The following is a 24,042-nucleotide window of genomic DNA, read 5'->3' as shown; positions in this document are numbered from 1 at the left end:
TTCCTGGAAGGGAAAGCTACTACGCCTGCGCTGTGACTCCTCGGTCGAACGCCACCGCACCGCATAAAAGGCACTACTTCGCTCCGAACCTCCGGGATATGCGGTGTTAGGAATGGCCGTACAGGGTGGCAACGTGCTAGCTATTTGAGCCCGCTGCACGTGTTCCAATCCAACCAGACGGGGCGCACTTCAGAGAACTGCGAATAACCGGCAGCCACGTGGCGCGAGGTCAGCTCAGGAATGTGCTACCCGCCAGTGCCACCCTTGACGGAGCAGAGTTCTACGAAGCCTCCCTGACGTCGGCTCCGGACCTTTACACCTGTGTGTGTGTGCAACACGAGTATGTGAGCCCGCCTCCTCCAAAAGGGCGGGTCATCTTCGGTGACGTCGAATGGTGACGTCGAACGATGACTGGACGAACGTTTCCGTTCGCTTGGAATCAAGGGGGGGACGAGAGCTTATAAGCAGCGGTTGTCGGCTGCGTGAGTGTGCTCGTCGTAGTGAGCTGAGTGCTCGTTGTCAGGCTCGAGATCTACTAGTGAGCTGCGTTCTCGTTGTCGTGCTAGAAATGTACTCGTAAGCTGTTTGCTGTATGCGTCGTCTCGCGTGCGCCATTTGGGAGTCACGCTAGACTGTCGATGTATGTCTTGTTTTAAATGTAAATCCTGCAAATAAATCCTGCTCGCCTAGTCCGGTCGCCCCAAAGTCCTCCCTACAACTATGACCGCTCCAATCCTAATATCTGGTTGGCAGCGGTGAGATCGGCCTACGGCTCGTAAATCGGCCTACGACTCGGAGGCAGCAACGGCAGCTGACGGACGTTGGCACATGGTGACCGACCGGTATCCTGGTCAAGTTGGAGGCGACTTGAGATTGACCACCTCTTGCAACTGACTGGATACGGCGGGGAAGGACTGGTGATATGGTGCTGCTTCAGTGGGTGAGCGTTTGGTTTTGGCTGTAAGATTTACCAGGCTTCAATTTCTCTGTGTTTTTTAATTTGATTCGCAGGGGATCTTTTACTTGTATTTTGGTTTTCGTGGGTATCGCAGCAAGTATTGTGTGACAGCAGAGCCAAAGCTTAAAGTAGCGACCATGGTCCTAATCTGTTTGACGGGGGCTGACCTGTTGTGGTTGTGTGAAGAGCTCGAGGTAGACGTAGAGAAGGACTTGACGGAAGCAGAAATTCGGAAAACCATTCTCGCAAGTAGCAATGATTTGAAACTAATCGAAAGCCTAGCTAACCGAATTCTAAGAAAAAGACAGGAACAGGAATCAATTAAGCAAGAATGCCAAGAGCGCGAGTGAAAACGCCAAGAGCGTGAGCAAAAACGGCAGGAGGTTGAAAAGGAAATGGCAGCAGTGAAGAAACAGATACAGGATTTGCAGCAGTTAAACGCACGAGAAGAACAGCGGCTTGAGAAATCTGTAGGATGGAAGCAGCGAAAGTGGGAAGAAGCAGATAGTAGATTTCAGTCGAAAGCCAAGAGGAGGAGTAGTACCTGTGAGAGTAGCAGCACGTTCACAGGTGAACTCGAAGTGCTTGCAGCTAACGATGCCTTAGTGGCAGCAGAGGCCGTTAAAGGCCAGAGTGAGAGCGACGAGGTGCTGTGCCAACAGAGGACTGTAGAGGCAGCTAGGCCAGCTGCGAACAAATTGGCACAGTTACCGCACGTGTTCGTCGCATCTCATGGTATCGAGGTCGTTCGCGAGGTACAGGGTACTGTTGACCCTACAGACACGAGCACCCATGTCCAGTCCGATCTCCGTGCCGAAGAGAAGTGCCAGCTGGACGATGCAGTTGAGAGTAGTTCTCGGGATGGCGAGCTCCGTAGCTCAAGAGAGAACAACTGCATTGTTCAGGGATCGGTGCGGCTCTCCGCCAGTCTAGGTAGCCAAGAGAGGAATGATTTAGTTCAGGATCATTAAGACTGTGCGGGTAAGAGACCGATCCGGGCCGACGAGATGTGTAACGGCCAGCGCGAGATGACGGCATGAAAGAGAGTTCGAGGAGACCGCCCCGCAGAAAGAAGCGCGCTAAAGATCGGAATGCGGTGACTAATGTAGCGCAGCCAGAGACTGCGACAGGCGCGAGGAAAAGAAAGGTGCGGTCGTCGGTGACGATGTTGACGCACCCAACACGTTCGAGCCACCGGTCAAAGGGAGACCGAGAAGCATGTTCTGCACGGACGCGGACAAAGGGCACGGGGCAGTTAAATTCCTCGTCGTTCCGTCGTTCTTTTCGAAGCTCAGCGTGTAGTACAAAGAAGCGCAAGGTGGCAAGACGAGACCAGGTGGGGAGTAGAGACGCGGTCAATCGAGGTCATGATGAAAGCGGGGCGCCAGGACGGAAATATGCAGGGGATTGTAACGTCTTGGGAGAGCTGATAGTGAGTAAGCCCTTTTGTTGTTCCCTGGTAGCCAGAGTAGCTTTCGGACCGCGACCACCTCGAGTACGACTCATAAGTATGAGTCAGTCGTAAACATTTGAAACAGGAGGCGAAGGCAACTTCCGTAGAAGTGAAACATGTTGGTTTGTTTTATTTTTTGAGCATGGGATAATTTTCGCGATTTAAGTTTCTTTCAATATGTAAAAGTATGAGCTTTGTTTGTGTTTTGTTAGGGAAGCTCCGAGATTGGAAAGATGCGTTTTATGTAAACATTAAGTCTCGCGAGTTGTTCATTAATGAGTAGATAGACTCTTTTTGGTGTGTGTGTGTGAGTAAACTGAGTGTCAAGGTTATCGGGGAGAGGTCAATCGTAACGCGCGTGTGTGTTATTTAATCTTCTTTATTTTAAGTGTTTTTTTTTTTATTTTCTAAGGTTAAGCGCGTAGATTAGTAAGTGCGTGATTTTCACTGAGTTCGTAGTTCCATTAGCGCATGTCCTGTGTGGACGGAGGGAAGCAGAAGATTTATGACTGGGTTGCTCGTTGTGTCGAGGGCAGCCGTATTCTGACTTCTCTAGTACGCGTGCGTAGAGCTAGTTAGTAAAAGACACATCTGTTCAAAGGTTCCTCTGTGTTGCGTAAGTTACGCAAGTTTGGTTTTTTGTTTAAGGAACGTGTCCTGTGTGGATTAAAGGAACAAATGTGAGTAAACGTCGCAAGTACGCGTTTTGAATAGAGACCACAAAGCTAGCGCGATTGTATTTACGTACCTGTGGAGTTGGCCAGACGGTTCAGTGGCAGCAGTACATGAGATAAGTACGCCACTGTGATGGGATAAGAACAGGCTGTTCGCGAAGTTAGGCTGCTTAATTTATGTTTGGGTTTAAAAGGAAGTCTTGTTGGGCGAGTTGGTCACAATTCATCTTGGGTACTAGGCGCGAAAACACACACGTCACAAGGAAGGAGACGAGACAGAGGGGACAGAGCGACGGACAGAGCGCTCTGTCCCGTCTCCTTCCTTGTGTCGTGTGTGTTTTCGCGCCTAGTACCCAAGATGAATTATGTTTGGGTATTGGTGTTTGAGAGCCTTCGGTTTAATCCTGCGTAAACCTTTGCTCTTGTGCAGCGCGACGGTCGGGTTTGGTCGAACTCAAGAGGAACGTGAACGCTCGCTTTGGCGGCACGAAATTTTGGGGCAAAATTTGGGGTTTCCCAGTTGAGTGACTTGCATTGAAATTGTGATAGGAGGCCTGGTGGATTAACGGCTGATTCCGGGCGTTTGAACGCTGAGCGGTATTGTGTTGCTGGGTCGACTCTTCTGTGCCAGTTGTTGTGAGATGGTTGAAGGCATTCTAAGTACGCAGGGGTTGCAGAGAGCAAAGCCATCGTCCTGCTCGCCAGCCATTCTCTTCCTGCCCAGCGGTTGCCAGCACTGGCCAGGCGAGATTTTCCGGGCCATGGAGGAGCTGTTAGGAATGGCCGTACGGGGTGGCAACATGCCAGCTATTTGAGCCCGCTGCACGTGTTCCAATCCAACCAGACGAGGCGCACTTCAGAGAACTGCGAATAACCGGCAGCCACGTGGCGCGGGGTCAGCTCAGGAATGTGCTACCCGCCAGTGTCACCCTTGACGGAGCAGAGTTCTACGAAGCCCCCCTGACGTCGGCTCGGGACCTTTACACCTGTGTGTGTGGGCAACACGAGTATGTGAGCCCGCCTCCTCCAAAAGGGCGGGTCATCTTCAGTGACGTCGAACGGGGACGTCGAACGATGTCTGGACGAACGTTTCCGTTCGCTTGGAATTAAGGGGGGGGACGAGAGCTTATAAGCAGCGATTGTCGGCTGCTAGAGGGTGCTCGCTGTCGTGCTAGAAATGTACTAGTGAGCTGCGTGCTCGTTGTCATGCTCGAAATGTACTCGTGAGGTGTGTGCTCGTAAGCTGTTTCCTGTATGTTAGTCTTGCGGGCTCCATATCGGAGTCACGCTAGACTGTCGATATATGTCTTGTTTTAAATGTAAATCCTGGAAATAAATCCTGCTCTCCTAAGTCCCGACGAAGAGTCAAGCTCCTTCCTACAGCTACGACTGCCAAATCCTACATCTGAATGGCAGCGGTGAGATCGGCCTACAGCTCGTAGATCGTCCGACAACGCAAACAAATGGTGGCAGCGGCGAGATCGTCCGACGAATCTAATAGCGGTCACACACAACACCGTTCTAGCGTCTCACTGCCGTGTTTTAGTTTCTGCAATCGCCGCCGCCTGCTGCTCGTGCGTCGATATACCGCGACTGTGAAGATACGGCCTGGCCCACGTGTCGACCGACTGACGTCCCTTTCCTGGAAGGGAAAGCTACTGCGCCTGCGCTGTGACTCCTCCGTCCAGCGCCACCGCACCGCATAAAAGGCACTGCTTCGCTCCGACCCTCTTCGATATGCGGTCACGCACGACACCGTTCTAACGTCTCACTGCCATGTTTTAGATTTCTGCAATCGCCGCCGCCTGCTGCCCGTGCGTCGATATACCGCGACTGTGAAGATATGGCCTGGCCCACGTGTCGACCGACTGACGTCCCTTTCCTGGAAGGGAAAGCTACTGCGCCTGCGCTGTGACTGCTCGGTCGTGCGCCACCGCACCGCATAAAAGGCACTGCTTCGCTCCGACCCTCTTCGATATGCGGTCACGCACAACACCGTTCTAACGTCTCGCTGCTGTGTTTTAGGTATGTAGCAGAACTTAGCACCCCATATTGCTTTCTTTAACTAGTAGCGTGGCTGCTTATCCCCATATTGCTGTTTTTGCCCAACATTACTGTACCTCTTTGAGTGATGGGGATTGACATAGTTATCTACAGGGTTCGCATTGTCGCCTTCAGTACCTGCCACCGGAACAAGATTGATGCTCACATGCAGTAGTCAGCTTAATCTGTGCCGTCTGCTCCAAGCCCTCGCTTGCCTTGTCAATTTGCTTAGCGCTGCTGTTGCTTTGTGCTGGGGACATTGAAGTCATCGACATCTTTAATGCGGACGAAACAGGCCTATTTTGGCAGATGCTACCCAGGCACACCCTTGACGCACGTGGAGAGCCGTGCCATGGCGGGAAGCAAGGAAAGGCCCGGATCACTGTTTTGCTTGCCGCCAACATGGAAGGCACTGTGAAACTGTGACCCTTCGTCATCGGGAGATTTAAAACCCCAAGATGCATGAAAGAGTGCCGCGTACTCCCCGTAGAGTATGGTTCCAACAAGAAATGTTGGATGACGCGTGAACTTTTCGCGAAGTGGCTGCTTGCTTGGGACTGCGAGCTTGTGCGCGAGGGTCGCAAAGTGTGCGTCCTTGTTGACAACTGTACCGCGCACAACACAGATGTCGCACTCAATAACATTGAAGTTCGCTTTCTTCCACCTAACTCTACAGCCAAGCTGCAGCCTTTAGATCAAGGCGTCATCAGGGCCTTCAAGGCAGTTTATAAGAGGAGACTGATTGACACTCTTCTCGTGAAGCTTCGTATGAAGCAAGACTTGAAGATCGACCTGCTGGGAGCAATCCAGATGCTTAAAGCGGCGTGGGACAGTGTGAGAGGTGGAACGATTGCCAACTGCTTTCGGCACGCAGGTTTTGTTCCACCAGAGGCCCATGCATCAAGTGACGATGGTGACGATCCCGACGAAGCAGAAGCAGAGCTCCGCGAGCTCGATGAGGCCTGGAACGATTTTTCGCGTTTTGTTGGTGACATGCCCGCAACAATGACTGTAGAAAACTTCGTAGGTGGCGACGACATCTCAGCGACCACGGCTGTACTGACGGACGCCGAAATCGCTGCGGAAGTCTCTGAACATCCCGCAGACGAAGCTCAGGCTGACCCTGTAGACGATGAGAACATTCCGACTTCACAAGAAGCATTTGCTGCGTTGGATTTACTGCGCCGCCACTGCAGTGCTATTGAGGCCAGTGGATTTGCCCTTGTTGAGTGTTTGCAAACTGTGGAACAGGGCGTGATATGGAATGCGATGAACACCAAGAAGCAGGCCGCGATAACGCAGTTCTTTGTGCGTAAATAAATGAACGTGACCCAAGTAAGCATCGTTCGAGTTGCTGTGCCTTCTCTGATTGAATTTTGCTCCTCCTGCATGTATCTTTAACGAAATTTTATATTACGAATTATGGATATAGCGAACTAATTTCCGACTTTTTAACTGTTCATTATCACGAGGTTTCACTGTATATGCTACTGAAAGAATTCACGGATGCCAACAAGAAGAATTTTGACACCACTGCAATTACTGAAAGTTGAAAAAAATCTACCTATTGTACCCGAAATCGGCACTGGTGTTAAAGCTGTTAATGGCTCACTTGAAGAAGTTGAAATGAGTTTGCCGCGTAGGAATGGCGACTTAGAAGATGTTGTAGGTTACCTGAATAATCGTTCATGAAGAAACAATCTGCTTAACAAAGGTTCAGCTGAAGTTGAGAAGGAGGACTATGAGGCTAGCGAGAAGCTAGTAAGAGATTTCTGTTCCACTCTTCTAAACATAACTTTGCACACTGAAGACATTGAACGCGCGCATGCAATCGGGCAGTCTCGATGTGATTGTACGTGTTCGTTAATTATAAAGTTCGTAAATTTCAAGACGAAAGACATACTTCTTCGCAATGCGCATAAAGTCAGAAGTGTTGAACCTAAGATTTGGCTTGAGGAATATTTTCCCCCAAAAATACAGTTGGCAAGGAAAATACTGCGTGACTTCGTTAAACGAAACAAAGGGAAGGATGACCGCTACACGATACGATATAACAAACTGAAGCTTTAAGGGCACATCTACTGCTATGCCGCCGTTTCCGCCCGTGTAGTTCAGGAAGACACACCGCAACCAAGCACCTCATATTGGCAAACATTACGAATAGAGCCTCTTAGAAGAACGGTGCATACCTCATCTATTTTTCTGGCTAACTTTCGCAGCATTATAAGTAAGGTTGATTCATTACTTTCAGTAGTTCACACGTGCTCCGCTGATATTATACTAGGCACAGAAACTTGGCTCCGGGGTGACATACGCTATAAAGAGTTATTGCTTCCTGATTACTTCTCAATATTTCGTAGAGATAAAACTTTGTCTCGAGGAGGTGGTTTCTTGATAGCTATAAGGACCGCTTGTCAACCATTATCTTGTAGTTATTGATACCCCTCTTGAGCTGGCCTTTGTAAAAACCCGATTTGAAGGCCGCACGTGCACGATCGGTGTATGTTATCGGCCTCCTGACAGCAAACCCAATTTTGTTGATCACATGACCAGTGTGTTTGAATTTATAATAAATTTCCTCAGCGTGTTTTGTTGCTTGGCGGCGACTTTACCTACCCCGCTATTAACTGGTCAACGCCATCATTGCCATTAACACCCGCCCGGTTCGAGGTATCTCGCTTCCTTCAAACATTAAACTTGTTTCGCCTAACTCAGTTGGTGAAGGAACCGACACGAGGTGCACGCACCCTCCATTTAGTCCTAACGAACAATCCAGCTAATGCTTCACGTTCTTGACGAAATTAGTGACCATAGAGTAGTGCATTGTTCGCACCCACTCCCACTTTTTAATAAGCCAACAAAGCTAAACCCATACTTAATTACAAAAATGCAGGTTGTGGAAAAATGAATAGCATGCTAACCGAGTTTGCAAGCTCCTTTTCAAACGAATTTATTAATCGTACAACTACTGACAATTGGATGGTGTTCCGTGACTTCCTTAAGAAAATCGGAAATACGTGCATCCCTGAGATTTCATTCGCATCAAGAACAAATGCTCCCTGGTTTACAAAAAAAGTGAAACATTGGCTGAATAAAGAGAAAAGAGCGTATAATAAGGCCTCGCGAACCAAAACTGATTCATCATCATCATCATCAGCCTAGTTACGCCCACTGCAGGGCAAAGGCCTCTCCCATACTTCTCCAACTACCCCGGTCATGTACTAATTGTGGCCATGTTGTCCCTGCAAACGTCTTAATGTCATCCGCCCACCTAACTTTCTGCCGCCCCCTGCTACGCTTTCCTACCCTTGGAATCCATTCCGTAACTCTTAATGACCATCGGTTATCTTCCCTCCTCGTTACATGTCCTACCCATGCCCATTTCTTTTTCTTGATTTCAACTAAGATGTCATTTACCCGCGTTTGTTCCCTCACCCAATCTGCTCTTTTCTTATCCCTTAACGTTACACCCATCATTCTTATTTCAATAGCTCGTTGCGTCGTCCTCAATTTCAGCAGAACCCTTTTCGTAAGCCTCCAGGTTTCTGCCCCATCCGTGAGTACTGGTAACACACAGCTGTTATACACTTTCCTCTTGAGGGATAGTGGCAACCTGCTGTTAATGATTTGAGAACGCCTGCCAAACGCACCCCAGCCCATTCTTATTCTTCTGGTTATTTCAGTCTCATGATCCGGATCCATGGTCACTACCTGCCCTAAGTAGAGGTATTCCCTTACCACTTCCAGTGCCTCGCTACCTATCGTAAACTGCTGTTCTCTTCCAAGACTGTTAAACATTACTTTAGTTTTCTGAAGATTAATTTTCAGACCCACCCTTTTGCTTTGCCTCTCCAGGTGAGTGAGCATGCATTGCAATTGGTCTCCTGAGTTACTAAGCAAGGCAATATCATCAGCGAATCGCAAGTTGCTAAGGTATTCTCCATCAACTTTTATCCCCAATTCTTCCCACTCCAGGCCTCTGAATACCTCCTGTAAATATGCTGTGAATAGCATTGGAGAGATCGTATCTCCCTATCTGACGCCTTTCTTTATTGGGATTTTGTTGCTTCCTTTGTGGAGGACTACGGTGGCTGTGGAGCCGCTATAGATATCTTCCAGTATTTTTACATATGGCTCGCCTACATCCTGATTCCGTAATGCCTTCATGACTGCTGAGGTTTCGACTGAATCAAACGCTTTTTCGTAATCAATGAAGGCTATATATAATGGTTGGTTATATTCCGCACACTTCTCTATCACCTGATTGATAGTGTGAATATGGTCTATTGTTGAGTAGCCTTTACGGAATCCTGCCTGGTCCTTTGGTTGACAGAAGACTAAGGTATTCATGATTCTATTTGCGATTACCTTAGTATATACTTCGCAGGCAACGGACAGTAAGCTGATCGGTCTATAATTTTTCAATTCTTTGGCGTCCCCTTTCTTATGGATTGGGATTATGTTAGCGTTCTTCCAAGATTCCGGTACGCTTGAGGTCATGAGGCATTGTGTATACAGGGTGGCCAGTTTTTCTAGAACAATCTGCCCGCCATCCTTCAACAAATCTGCTGTTACCTGATCCTCCCCAGCTGCCTTCCCCTTTTGCATAGCTCCCAAGGCTTTCTTTACTTCTTCCGGCGTTAATGGGGGATTTCGAATTCCTCTAGACTATTCTCTCTTCGACTATCGTGGTGGGTGCCACTGGTACTGTATAAATCTCTATAGAACTCCTCAGCCACTTGAACTATCTCATCCATATTAGTAACGATATTGCCGGCTTTGTCTCTTAACCCATACATCTGATTCTTGCCTATTCCTAGTTTTTTCTTCACTACTTTGAGGCTTCCTCCGTTCCTGAGAGCCTGTTCAATTCTATCCATATTATAGTTCCTTATGTCAGCTGTCTTACGCTTGTTGATTAACTTAGAAAGTTCTGCCAGTTATATTCTAGCTGTAGGGTTAGAGGCTTTCATACATTGGCGTTTCTTGATCAGATCTTTCATCTCCTGCGATAGCTTACTGGTCTCCTGTCTAACGGCGTTACCACCGACTTCTATTGCGCACTCCTTAATGATGCCCATAAGATTGTCGTTCATTGCTTCAACACTAAGGTCCTCTTCCTGAGTTAAAGCCGAATACCTGTTTTGTAGCTTGATCCGGAATTCCTCTAGTTTCCCTCTTACCGCTAACTCATTGATCGGCTTCTTATGTACCAGTTTCTTCCGTTCCCTCCTCAAGTCAAGGCTAATTCGAGTTATTACCATCCTATGGTCACTGCAGCGCACCTTGCCGAGCACGTCTACATCTTGTATGATGCCAGGGTTCGCGCAGAGTATGAAGTCGATTTCATTTCTAGTCTCGCCGTTCGGGCTCCTCCACGTCCACTTTTTGCTAACGCGCTTGCGGAAAAAGGTATTCATTATCCGCATATTATTCTGTTCTGCAAACTCTACTAATAACTCTCCTCTGGTATTCCTAGAGCCTATGCCATATTCCCCCACTGGCTTGACTCCAGCCTGCTTCTTGCCTACCTTGGCATTGAAGTCGCCCATCAGTATAGTGTATTTTGTTTTGACTTTACCCATCGCCGATTCCACGTCTTTATAAAAGCTTTCGACTTCCTGGGGCGCGATCGGAGACATTTTGTTCGATACGCGTTCTGTTCAGTTGCTGCAACGTCACAAAGTTGCAGTATGCAAAATTTGTGACAGCGGGGCGGAGAGAGCAGCCAATCAGGAAGCGGTGACCTCCCCGGAAATTTACTTCCGTCGTTTGTCGTCTGCTTGCAGACAGTATACTACAAAACGAAATGTTTCTCGTCTTTCAAATGAATGAAATCGTTACCTAAAAAAACGTATTTTATCTTCTCAAGCCCAAACACGTTTTCAAATAGTAGTACGCGTGACTACTGCAATTTATAACTATTAGGTTCTTTGCGTCGTCCCTAGGTGGTGTCGCGCAGAGCGAGAAGAAAAAAGAAAAAGAAAACGACGGGAGGAGTGGCGCACTTTTCAAGGGGCAGCGACAACATTCCAGTGGCTCGCTGGCACCAATAATGTTGTCGATTTATCTGTACAACCAACGAATTATTTGTTTCGAGAAACAAAAACGACGCCGCAATTCACTTTCTGCCATTTCTTCAAACGCGTTTCGCACCGCCACCCGCTCTCCTTCCTCTAGAAACGCCAGCGCAACAACCTAAGTTCCCAACGGAAGCGCCATTTTCTCGAATTAAACTATGGATTGGATTCAAACGGGCTATTCCGTAGCCGAAAAGGCCGCCTGTTGGATCCAATCCAATCCACCAGACGCGCCATGCGAAGCCGTATGATCGCTCCAAACTTCTCAACTCCCATCGCGTTCGGACGAAATGCTCGGTGGGCGGATGATTGACAGGAGCGTGTCGTCATTTTGACGTCACCAAAAACGGGGCGGCGCCCCGCGGCTGGCGACGTCGGCGCGGAGTAGGCCAATCGCGCGCGCCGGTAACCGAACGAACGCGCCGAACAACCATCTCCGATCGCACCCCTGGTCATCATGACTGGATGTAGGGGCGTAGACTTGTACTACCTTCAATTTGTACCTCTTATTAAGTTTCACAACAAGACCTGCCACCCTCTCGTTAATGCTATAGAATTCCTGTATGTTACCAGCTATATCCTTATTAATCAGGAATCCGACTCCTAGTTCTCGTCTCTCCGCTAAGCCCCGGTAGCACAGTACGTGCCCGCTTTTTAGCACTGTATATGCTTCTTTTGTCCTCCTAACCTCACTGAGCCCTATTATATCCCATTTACTACCCTCTAATTCCTCCACTAACACTGCTAGACTCGCCTCACTAGATAACGTTCTAACGTTAAACGTTGCCAGGTTCAGATTCCAATGGCGGTCTGTCCGGAGCCAGGTATTCTTAGCACCCTCTGCTGCGTCACAGATCTGACCGCCGCCGTGGTCAGTTGCTTCGCGGCTGCTGAAGACTGAGGGCCGGGGTTTGATTGTTGTATTCATATAGGAGGTTGTGGCCAAGTACTGCACCAGGGTGGCCAATCCTGCTCTGGTGAGAGAGAGCGTTACCGCTTCTGGTCACCGGGATCAGGCCGCACTCCAGGCCTGTTTGTGCAATTTTCTCAACACACGGTTTTTTTTTTTGTATTTTCCGGTGGAGAATTGCGCGGCACCGGGATTTGAACCACGGTCCTCTTGCACGGGAGGCGGATACTCTACCGCCCCCACAGGAGTTAAATTAAAAATTAAATTATGGGGTTTTACGTGCCAAAACCACTTTCTGATTATGAGGCACGCCGTAGTGGAGCACTCCGCAAGTTTCAACCACCTGGGGTTCTTAAACGTGCACCTAAATCTAAGTACACGGGTGTTTTCGCATTTCGCCTCCATCGAAATGCGGCCGCCGTCGCCGGGGTTCGATCCCGCGACCTCGTGCTCAGCACTCTAACACCATTTATGCGTGGAAAAAGCATAAAGAATTACCTCGTGAATCAGAACAAACAATCGAAGGAGGTAATGATCTTTATTTCAATTATACCGTGCCCAATTTGCTAAAATCTGATCCAAAAGTTTTGGCGTGTAATTAACCCTAAAAATACGGACACTGTAATAACCCTAAAGGACGCAGATGGCTGCATTGTGCCCACTGAAGCATGTGGTGACCTCTTGAACAATACTTTCAGTTAAGCTTCTACCGACGAACCGCCACTCGACCAGTTTTGTACCGTCTCTCTTTCTACGATACCTCACCCAAGCGAGCCAATCACCGTGACTGCATCAGGTGTATCACGGGCTATTGACAGGCTCCCTCTTAGCTCCAGTCCTGGACCGGATGGCATCAGCTCAAAACTACTAAAACTAACTTCCCACGTATCATCGTTTTACTATGTTTGATTTTCCAACAATCACTGGATACTGGCTGTGTTCCAGATGATTGGAAGTCTGGCCATATCATACCCATATTTAAATCTGGTGAGCCCTCATGTCCAAGCAATTACCGCACGATTTCACTGACATCAGTTTGTTGTAAGCTCCTTGAGCAGATAATTTACTCCCACATTATGGGTCATCTTAATGCAAATAATGTTATTCAAAAATCAGCATGGCTTCAGATATAAACGGTCTTTTTACGAATTTTTACTTGAATATTGAGATATTTGAGCCTTTTTGAGGATGACTACCGACATTAATGCGACTAGCACCGAAGCAATGTAGCCACACACCGCGTTGCCACCGCCGATGCGCGTCGTGTCCGAGGCCCCTGTCGCGCGCCTCCCTCTCTTCCTGGGGACGCGCCGCGCCACCAAGCCACCTAAACCGAAGGCTGCCTCCGTATTGTATACCTCACTCATAGCACTACCAACGGAACCCTCCTTCTGCCGTATTTATCCCTGACCGTGTTTTCCACTAGATGATTAGTGTAACCCCTCCCCACGCCACCACCTTTCTTTCTCATACGAAATTAACTTTTGGAATTGGCATTTCAATTTGTATTTTAATTCACTTAAGCCCGTTATACTCAGTCGCACGCGCTGGCGCATTTTCATGCATACTTTTCTTTTAACCCCCAACATAATATATGTCTAACCCCTGTACCTGCCACTGGAGCACACTGCCATTTCTTCGCTGGCAACGACCGGAGACAACCCGAAATACGTTTTTGCTCCAAAGTGGAAGAACTGTTGGCTATTCGGAATGCTGAGCTGGAAAAGAAAAACGAGGCTTCTCATTGGCAAGCTTTTCTTTAACAGTGGCGATGCTGCAGCTGTACTCGCAAGCGTCGTGTGCGGAGCCGCGATGAGAGAAATAAAAAGTAGAGAGTCTAAATGACGGGTCGGGAGTGCGGTGCGTTGTTCTGCATGAGCACTGCAGTGATGGTATCGCCAGAACAGCAACCAACTGTTAGGATCTCGAATGCGTAAGAAGCCAGCCGGACAACAAGGAAGTTGGCCTAAGTTTAGCACGAGTTAACTGGCTGGAGGACACGCCATGTGTATCAAATGGAAAGGACCAAAATTTGTGGTCCTTCCCATTTACATCCTTACCACGCACGCACGCCGACCGAAACTGTTGGGTAAATAAACCAAAGATAACTGCGAAGCTGTGCTTCTCATCTTTCTAAATGCGCTTGGACCATGGAAAAAGGCCAATCACTATATATATATATATATATATATATATATATATATATATATATATATATATATATATATATATATATATATATATATATATATATATATATATTGCGCATGTCGCATTTGTATTACTGGCACGCTGCGCAGTCTGTTAGCGTGCATGTAGTATCCTCCGAAAAGATAATAGTCTTTTTTCATTATTGGCGCCGGGAAGCCATGCGGCCTTAATTAAACCGAGAGATTCAACTATGTTTCCTGGATGAAGTCCGGGAGCGGCCGGTGCAGAGGTCCGTGCGTCCAGCGCGTTAAGTCAGGTGGTCGACACGGGTGGTAGCCAAGGCCGCGCAGGTGACGGGTGAAGAGATAATAGTCGACAGACAAACAATGCAAAGGCGCCACAAGGTCAAAGTACATTTCTGTGGCGTAAGTCAATGCTACAGCAAATTGGTCTTCCCCGTGCCGTGGCGACCTCGACAAGCGGCAGGAAAACACCGCGCTTGAATGCCTCTCTCAGCTTTGCCGAAATCACACGATCCGGCGAAGCATCGCACGAGCATATTATCCTCGAACGGTATAATGTATACGTTGGAATACGTTCTGGTTAGCGGCAATGTGCTCCAACGCTTTGCGCCACGGTTGCTTTGTGGCTATGGTATCTGTTTGCGAATAAGGGGTCGCTGGTACGAATCACAGACGCTTTGACAACATACCGATAGAGCTGAAATAAAGAAAAATCATATCAAGGGGCGTCATCCAGGCGAACTTCAGGTTTGCTACTCTGAATGGGAGGTGGTTCGAGGACTTGTCTAGATTTGCAAAGGACATAGAATGATAGTGATTCAGGACCATCTAAAGAAAAAATTCGCAGTTCTGCCCGAACAGCGAAGCACCGATTGCGAGAGCAAATTAGTAGACAGCTGTACGAAGTAAGGATAGTAGTTTTATCGGCCGTACAAACTTGTAAACATTCGCTTACTAACTAAGTTACCTATGATAGACTGTGTAAGCGTGACTCAACGAGGCCGTAGAAAGAAACAGACACACAGATACAGCACTGACTTTGTGTGCCCGCTTCTTTCTACGTCCTTGTTCAGTCGCGCTTGCACATTCTACCATGGATTGAAACGAACTAGCCCATCAACTTGTTTTAACTACATTATAACCAGCATGGTTTCATGCGCGTACAGGTAAACATGAAGACATCTCGATCGATGAGCGCGGAAACTCGCTGTGAAAATTCTGGAGAGAGGAATCGCGGCAGGAGCAAGCAATTTGACCTTCATGCATGTCTCGCTTCAACGCGGACGAAAGGTCGGAAGCACAGCGCATACGAAGCTACCGACACTACGCGCACTCTGCAAACATCGCAGATCACTTTGAAGATGAGGCCCGCGCGGGCGCGCACTTGGTCACATATCGCTTTCAAGACACACGGGCGCTGGCAACACGTCCCTACGGCGTCCCCCATTCGCGTGGCTATCGCCGTAGTAGACGCCGCGATTGTCTCCACTCTGTACGGAGCGCTGGGCGAGGAGGACTTGGAGGCACTGCAGCAACCGCCGGAGAAGAACGTCCCTCCTCCCTCGCCTCACACCCCTGCCTCGCGCACCGCAGGAAGTGCACGCATCCGGGCCGCGTTCCTCGCTCGCGCACGCGAGATTGAACCGCGTTCGCCGGCTCACCCTCACACGGTTTCACTCATGCGTACCCTCACGGCGACGGCTACGGCACCGGCAGAAATGCGCCTGCATTGTCTATATAATGTCTATGGTAATAAAAGCAGGCCCCGGCGACACGAGCACGAGCGAGACAAGAAAACGCGGCCGTCGGCGGTGCTCGCGTCGGTTAGAGAATTCAGTACCGTCGCACCGAGATCTGAATGCCAAGAGCTACACTCTAGAAACAGTTGGGACCTTTGGGATGTATATTTGCCTGACAACAGCGATACTCATCTGTCCTTCCAGCATTTCCTTTCTTTAACGCCGGGAGCCCCGTACTTCCAAGCCACGAACGGCATGCACGTTATTAGCATGACAGAGCATTCTCGACCGGAAAGGAGCGGGCGCAGCGTTTTTAAGAAAGGAAAGGCAAGCAAGACAGATGACGATTATTGTTGTGTGGCAAGAGTCGAACGGGTGCACATTTGTTTAAGAGTGCATGCTGCGGCGAGACACGTGCACTGCTTCGACATCCGAGCTCACGGCTGGCGATCCAAGTGAGTCAGCGATGTTCCGCTGCAGCGAGAACGCGATAACAGTTGTGCGAAAGCGGTCGTCAGACAGAAGACATGCACCGGAATATGGTGGCTACAGCATCCGCGATTATAGAAGGCAGTCGATGCACACACGAACGGTTATGCGCGCGCAAGGCATCTCAGGGGAAAAGCACCGGCCCATATACACAGCGCGGAACGTCATTCGACGACTGCAGGCGCTTAACTCACCGCCACAGTGCTTCGCGCGGGCAGCTTCCAAAAATGGGCCGAACAACCACCTCTCTTCCCCTTACAGTTCCTCATTCACTGCGAATAATTTTAAAAATTTAATAATCGCATTATTATACAATTTTTAATGCAGAATGGCGTAAAATTTATTGCTAACTCAGTTTTTAATTAATTTGCGACCTGCATTGCAATTTACGAATGGCAGTCGGGGAGCTTGCGAGGCATGTCGACTTGGAACTTAGGACGGCACCGGTTTGACATATGCGCCGTCAAAAATGCGGTAAAAATCCACTGCTGTTCAAGTTATTATAAAATAAAAGTGAATGCATAATAAACAAGGCCGCTTATGCACTGAAAGGCAAAAATAACTGACACAACAATGTATTTCGTCGCAGTATTCGCCAACGAACATCTCGACTGTTGCCGAAGCGCCTTACCTGCTGACGCACGCGAGCGGGAAAACTCATTCGTGAATAATTTGATGAGTTTTAGTTTGCCGGCATTAGACGATGTTTGCAGCAGTTGCTTTGCAACATTTTTAGGATAAGAGTTCACTTGAAATAGTTGGATATAGAAACAAAATGAGAGTGAAATGGGACGACCAAGGAAACGTGAAGAAAAATGGGTTGGAACACATTTAGGATAAACTCGAAACTGTCCAACTTAAAGGTTCGTATGAATTCAGTGAAACTTGGAGGTTGATGAAGATACTCGAAACGAAGCTGAGCATTAGGGAACGAGACATTTTTCTAGAAATGGAGAGGAACGTGAAATGCGTGACGTTCTCTGGCAGGAAAATGGCAGCGCAGATTTCTTTTTTTACTATGTTTTTACTCTGACATGCTAGACAAAATGTGTGTCTTGTGAAATTATTTTATAACAGCGAGTGAACGAGGGTATTTGTTGTATCAGTTAGAACTGGGAGTTGGGCAGGAGTTGTCCTATGCTTAGATCCGGTAACCAGCACCACATTATAGACTGATACAGTGAGTGAGATCGGACGCAGTTGAAGCAGGTAGAGGATCAAGTCGTGTCGTTGCGACCACCAAAATAAGGTGGAGTTCCCGGTAAAGTCCTTTGTACTGGGCTCTGCTGTCAATCGTGGTGGGACTGTGGACATACTATAAAGGCGCGGACAAAAGTGGGCGCCACGTAATCGTCGACCAGCACAGCCGCAAATGGTCAGCCAGGCCGCGCTGAGCAGCACGCGAATTCCTCTTCGTGCCACGCACCGGTGCAGCACGCGATTTCTGTCCCTCAAGACGGCGTGCAGCCCGGCCAGTTTAAGTCTGGAGAGAGGCACCGCACGTGACATCGAGTGAGGACGCGTAGTCACAAAATGCAGTAAAAAATACGTCACGGAAATCGTATACGTACAAATCTGCCAGCGCCAAAGACCGACGCACAAGCTCTGGTCGAGTGCTGTCTGCGACAATGCGAACGTGGTTCTCCGGCCTGACCCGCAGCGGTAGGTTCCGCTGCCTCGTCTCAGCGTTGGGACGCATACAATCATCGACTACCTCTGCGCCATAGACGGGAATTCACGGTCGCATCCCAACCCCATTTCTGTCCTTCAATTTGCCTCGAAATTGTTGGCCGTGAGTTAATGTGTCCTGTCTCTGTCGTTCTGTCGGCGCCAAAGCATGGCGAAGGCCTCGCACATATTGTCTTGTGTCAGCTGACTCCATTCTCTTCTGCAACAAAAAAGGTAGTCCTCATCGACTGCGTTTCGCTTCCCCCATGCTACAATAAGTAACCGCTCATCTGCTCTACGTGTTACGTGTCACACCGTTATATTATTTATCTTAACAAGGCGCAAGGACACGCCCTCCAAATCGCACCGTTGCCTTGCTGCCACTTAAGCGGCCCTCTAACTACTCTGAACTCGAAGGCTAGCGAGCGGTTTCTCTCGCCTTCGTTGCCCTCCACGTGGGCGTGTCAGCTGGGAACATCACGTTGGCGGCATTTTCGTGCTTGAAAAATGCACTAGCTTATCTGGCCTTCGTGCATTTCTGCTACCCGCTGTCGCCGCCCAGCGCGCGGTGCACTGCGCGTTACACGAGGTCAGATCAGGGCAGGTAAGCGAGACGGCGAGGAAGAGCAGGCGTGTCCCTGCATGACAAAACCGTGCTGGCAGACGGATCCCTCGTGTCCGAACCAATTGACAGCTCTCTTTTACCTAGCTGGCGATATGGTGGCCTTGCCTCACGTCGGCCGCGGTGCGCAACTCGTGATGACGCGTGCTTCGGCTGCATGCCGTCGGCCAGGTAGCTGGACCGATATATGCACGGAGCAGATCGACGCCGCTGACGCTGCTGTCTTCGCTCGCGTCTGCTCTGAGGTACTCTTGAGATTCAGCGGGGAATCCGTTCTTCGAGAGGCGGTCGCACCAGGCCGCGACCATCCGCTGCAGGTGAGCTCCTGTGCGGCGACGACCACGTCGTCTGCAAAAGCGTGGGGCGCCGGTCGTTGGGGGACATCGCGCGTGATGGCGTTTTTCGAGATTGAGCAATGCAACGGCCTCTGCTTATCGCGGTGCTTTGTCGGGAGGTATGCGTCAGTCACTCCGCAGCCTTTCACGGCGCTGCGACGCTGCTTTGCTGCTGGCAAGCTGGACGACTTCGCGGATGCACCATGCTTAGAAGAAGACCAGTTGGCATTTAGACGGCTTCCGGATACGTAACCTAGTGCGTTGCTGATAATTGGCGCCTTTTTTTATTTCTCCCCCGGCCTTCGTCGATACGGTTCGAGAACTTAGTGAGCCAAGGAGCGGGTTTTCATCTACTGGCTCTCCAGAGTTCGGCTGAGATGTCGGCCTTCTGCTGGAGCTGACTTCTTCGGCGGGTGACGGTGACGGTGAGGCAGGGTGACGGGCTGGTGAGAGAGCTCCTCGGTCGAGATGTCCTCGAAGCGCTACCGCCGGAACAGGCCGCTTGTGTGCGATCAGCTTGTACTCGTTGTTGGCGCCCGCCAAGAGGTTCACCGATGCTGACGCTAGATGAGGCCAAGTCGATTGCAAGTTGCGCTTCTCGTACAGAACGGGGGTCGACCGCCTTGGAGCAACGGATTTAACAGCGAAGTTGTCAGTGCCAGTCAAGTTGTCAGCGCTCGGTAACGTTATATGCGTGTTTACTCGATGTCCTGGGAAAAGGAAATAATTGGCCAAGTTTGTATTTGGAGGTGTCGAGGTGCATGCTACAGGTGATCCGAGGGCAAATATAGACGTGTGGAAATTAAATAGGGGATCAATGACAGCTGCTAAACCCTAGATGTCTGTCTATTTAGAGACATTTTACGAAATAGTTGCAAGTTTCCTCCGATGCCTGGGAAGAACAACAATAACAACAACAAAAGAAAGCAGCAATTTAATATTTTTAAGGAATAGGTGCCATGTGATGGGTAATTTTCCACCGGAATATTGAAGCGTATTGTTCCATAAGGCGCTTTGGGGAAATTAATTATTTCCTATTTTCTTCCTGTGCAGGGTTGTCAAACGAATGGCGTACTTTGTTTGCCCAGTGTACTGGGAGAATAAGATGTCACACCCGGGTTCAATTTATATTGGAGTGGGGCAATTTGGTGTACGATGTACAATCACAGTTTAATAAATCGAGCAGGCTAGATTTGTAAAACTCTATGTAGAACCATTCCAGAGCGTTAGAAGCCTGTTTTTCGAAGCCAATAGGGAAATTTGTCAAATATCCTAAAGCAATTATACACACCGCAAAGTCGACATTTCGAGAGAACAGGAGGCATATAATGGGCTATGTGTATAGAAAAAGTCTAAAGCGTTCCAGCTAAAACAACCTTCGCAGTAAACTACTGATTCATGTGCTGAAGTCATTCAATGTGTCCTTTGCAAACCACGTCGAATTTATGCTGCTCTTCTGGGGAAACTAACTGCCCCCGAGTTAAGATCGAGCGTTAATAGAGGGAACATTGCCGAATAAATCCTGTGGACATTCAAAAGGTGGAAGAAGGTTCATTGACAATCTGCTAGCCTCCTGGTTAGCTGAGATGGCAGAGTGACCGATTTGGTAAGGCGTCGGTCCCGAGCTGGATGGCCTGGCCAGAACAGATGTTTCTTCAACTGCGAAGGTTTCTTTACGAGAAACCGGCATGTGTTTGTCTTGTTGCTTCGGGCTAGAGTTTAATGGATGACAGTCTTCCCCCTCCGTAGGGGCGAACTAAGTTATGACTGATGTGTGTGCAAAACTAAATCGGTGCGTGTGAATTACGGCGTTTGCAGCAAATTACCTCTTAAGTTGACGACGACAGACGAGCAGCAAGGCCTGTTGCATTCACTGAGCGACGGTTGTTTTGCGCATGCGCAGGTGAACAATGCCGGATGTGGCTCGTAATACGCGGCCTCCGTGATGGGACACTGTGGCGGCGCATGCGCAGTGCGTTATCTGTGACAACAACACGTTGCCGTGACGCGCAGGAACAGATCGCAGCTTACCTATCGGGGCTCGAAAGCACGAACCGCAATGGTTATCCGCAATGTTGGAACAAAGAGTGCGCGTTAATTACAGCCTTTGAAGAACATTACTTATGCAACCGCTCTCGCTCGTTACGTTCTACGAATGGAGCACTATTTTAGGCCACTGTCCTATAAGAGTTATTTTCGTCATCTGGGTAAAATAAAATAAAACAGAAATGGGGGCACTGTATGTCGCCAGTGTGCGTACGATGTTTATTTGTGTGTAGATAAATTACAGGGCCTTTGGAAAAGAAAACTTAGCAAGGGTTCGAAAGCATCATACAGTTATTATCTTAAGTGTCTTCCAGTGTCGTAAGAAAGCTGTACGTGACACCCAGTTCACATTCGGTGGAAATAGGAGCAGCGTTAGTGCCGATCAACGACATATTGTAGCACGAAGGCACAATTATAAAGAAGAGACACAGAAACACGTCACAGACACACGTCTTTGTCTCTTCTCTGCAATTCTGCCTTCGTGCTGTAATACAAACTAGCCTTAACAGCAAGTCCTCCGGTCAGCGTCGACATTTGGGAAAAGTTTCTTTTTCTTTTTTTTTTGATCGAAAAAACCAGTCAAAAACACAAAGCACAAGAGGAGAGGCTCACACCTATGTACCAACTGGCCCAGATTTCAACCCTTCTTTAACTTTTTCAGCGTCATTATGATCGTTGCAGATATTTACCGTACCGTCAGTTTTCTCTATATTCATGCGTCCGCGGTGATCTAAATGAGTGAAATTGTATAAATATTTGTAAAAAATAGGGCTAAGGTATTTGTAACGTGCAGGTAAAGTTCGAAGTGTGGGGTCCGTTCACAGTACATAGTTTATTCGGCTTTTCTGCGAGAACTATAGCAACCACCGAGATCAAATTACCGAAAGTCGACTGGAGTGCATGAGAAGTTAATAGTTTGTGGGTGAACTACAAATATATCGTAAATAATTTTCAGCAAATTAAGTGTTCGTGATATACGGACTTAGCTGCAAATTCTTTTATCAAGTCATTGTGCTATATGCGGGCAATTTTCCGACAGGGTAAGTTGGGCGCGTCGGTAACGCTTAAAATATGCTGTTTAATTTCAGGCAACGGAAGAAAAACAGTTTCGCCTACAGATGTGCATCGGACGAATGATCGACTACGCTGCAGACAAACAGGATGCATGGTTATCGACCGATGACGATGGCCTTGGTTTCCACTTTTGCCAACAAATCTCGTCTCCTGAAGCGACGCTGAAAAAAATACGCCATGGGATAACAAGCGTTCCGCAATTATCGAGGCTGTCTCAGTGTTTCCTTGACAAACTGCGTGCAAGTCGGGGAGGTTCGGCGATGTGTGGCAATGGGCAGGAGGCAGTCGCCTCTCAACCACGGGTGCCGCACGTCGCCAGGCCAGCGGGCAGCAATACATTCGATGCCTGCAACAGATCGTAAATGTCGCGGCACGCAAGCGCCTCGCCACGTTGCGCGCTTTTAGATCCTGCGTTCTTTCGTTGGAGCACCCCGTGAGTGAAAAATCACAGCAGCTGTATTCGTGCGTGGAAATTAATCTGTTGCATATTTCTCGATAGCTTGTGCAACTTCTCCATTGCAGGTGTTGCGTGTAAATCAATACTCTAAAGCTTTGGTTTTCAAAAGTGTTTCCTAACAGTGAATTTGTTAGGCAGTGACACATTACGATGAATTGCTCAAGGTAATTGAACAGTATACTGAGTCAGTCGCATTTGCACATCGCACACGTGACTTGTGGGTGGGCGTGGCAGGTGTTCGCTCCAGGCACTCCGCACGAGCGCGTGCAGTGTCGACCGGACCCCGGAGAGTGTAAACTTCCGCCCTCGATGAGCGGTCGTTGTGTGCCATGTCTGTGAAATCGCCATGACAGTCTGCTCGGAACATTCTTGAAGCGATCATTTAAACTTTGAAACAGTTGATTGATTGAGATGAAATTTGAGTAAATGTTGACAACGTATCTATTGCCGGCTTCCCCAGAAACAATGATATTTCCAGTGATCGAAGGATGAGAACATGGCTCGATGTGAAAAAACGTTCTGAAATGATTGCCCTGTATCGAGCCAGTCGATCGTAGACAAAATGCTAGCTCCAAGACATGGTGAAAGATTACACTTTCTTTTCTCTCTCTCTCTCTCTCTCTCTCTGCTTAGCGTCTTAGATTTAGTATGTCCTTCTACCCTAAAAATAAGATTCCAAGGTCAGCTAGACACTAGCTTAAGGTGATCGGCATGGACAAGACAAAGAACAGCAAAAAAAAAAGGGCGGTCGTCACTTACGGCTTGCGAGGAGTCCTTTCGCTGGCTCCTTTTAGCGTCACCCCAACCACTGTGACAAAACTATACTTTTGAACGAGCTCGGTTTAGAGGAAGTCAATCTGCATCGCCCATCCACGTTGGAAGAAGCGGCTGCTTGCGACAGGCGGCACTCGAAGGAAATCAGATTTGTGCGTTATGGAGCACGTGAAAGGAAGCGCGTCGTTTGGCGAAGCAAAGTGAAAGTGCTCATGGGATAAAACGACCAACACGCCGGAGGCCCGCAGAAGGCGGCCTTGAAAAGGCGCGCCGAGTGATGCCGACCGGGACGCGCGTCGCTCCGATGTGCCGAGGTCGCCCAGTGCGTGCGCGCGACAAGCGGTGGGCGGCGCGTGTATTTCCACGTGTCACTGTCTCCACGTGCGACGCACCCTCGACGCTATTATAGCGTGCATGCATACGAAGGAGGCCTCCTAACCTAACCTATCCAGCATGTCGGGGGATGGCTAATTGGAAACATTGAATCAATAAACATCGCCGGGGACAACGTTCATCTCTCCGTACCGATGATTTCCCTCTCAGCAC

The 24,042-nt window shown here is 48.7% G+C and overlaps 2 protein-coding genes across 4 annotated transcripts in view; one reads left to right on the top strand and one right to left on the bottom strand.

Moving 5' to 3' along the window:
• The window catches only part of LOC126543023 (retinol dehydrogenase 11-like), a 132,029-nt gene extending 108,251 nt beyond the window's left edge, over positions 1-23,778 (bottom strand). Inside the window, exon 1 of one of the 3 annotated variants that reach the window (XM_055077581.1) lies at positions 23,482-23,778. The gene's annotated coding sequence lies outside the window, so the exon portion shown is untranslated. The remainder of the gene's footprint in view (positions 1-23,481) is intronic. The other 2 variants (XM_055077582.2, XM_055077579.1) reach the window with 2 other exon arrangements.
• LOC126542921 (tigger transposable element-derived protein 6-like) lies at positions 5,645-6,448 on the top strand. The gene has a single exon (XM_050190037.1). The coding sequence runs from the start codon at positions 5,645-5,647 to the stop codon at positions 6,446-6,448; it is 804 nt and encodes a 267-aa protein (XP_050045994.1).
• Positions 23,779-24,042: the final 264 nt, after the last annotated feature.

The sequence above is a fragment of the Dermacentor andersoni genome, chromosome 2 (genome assembly GCF_023375885.2).
Source record: "Dermacentor andersoni chromosome 2, qqDerAnde1_hic_scaffold, whole genome shotgun sequence".
Lineage (NCBI taxonomy): Eukaryota > Metazoa > Arthropoda > Arachnida > Ixodida > Ixodidae > Dermacentor > Dermacentor andersoni.
The sequence above is the reverse complement of the archived record's forward strand: the minus strand, read 5'-3'. Positions and strand labels throughout refer to the sequence as shown.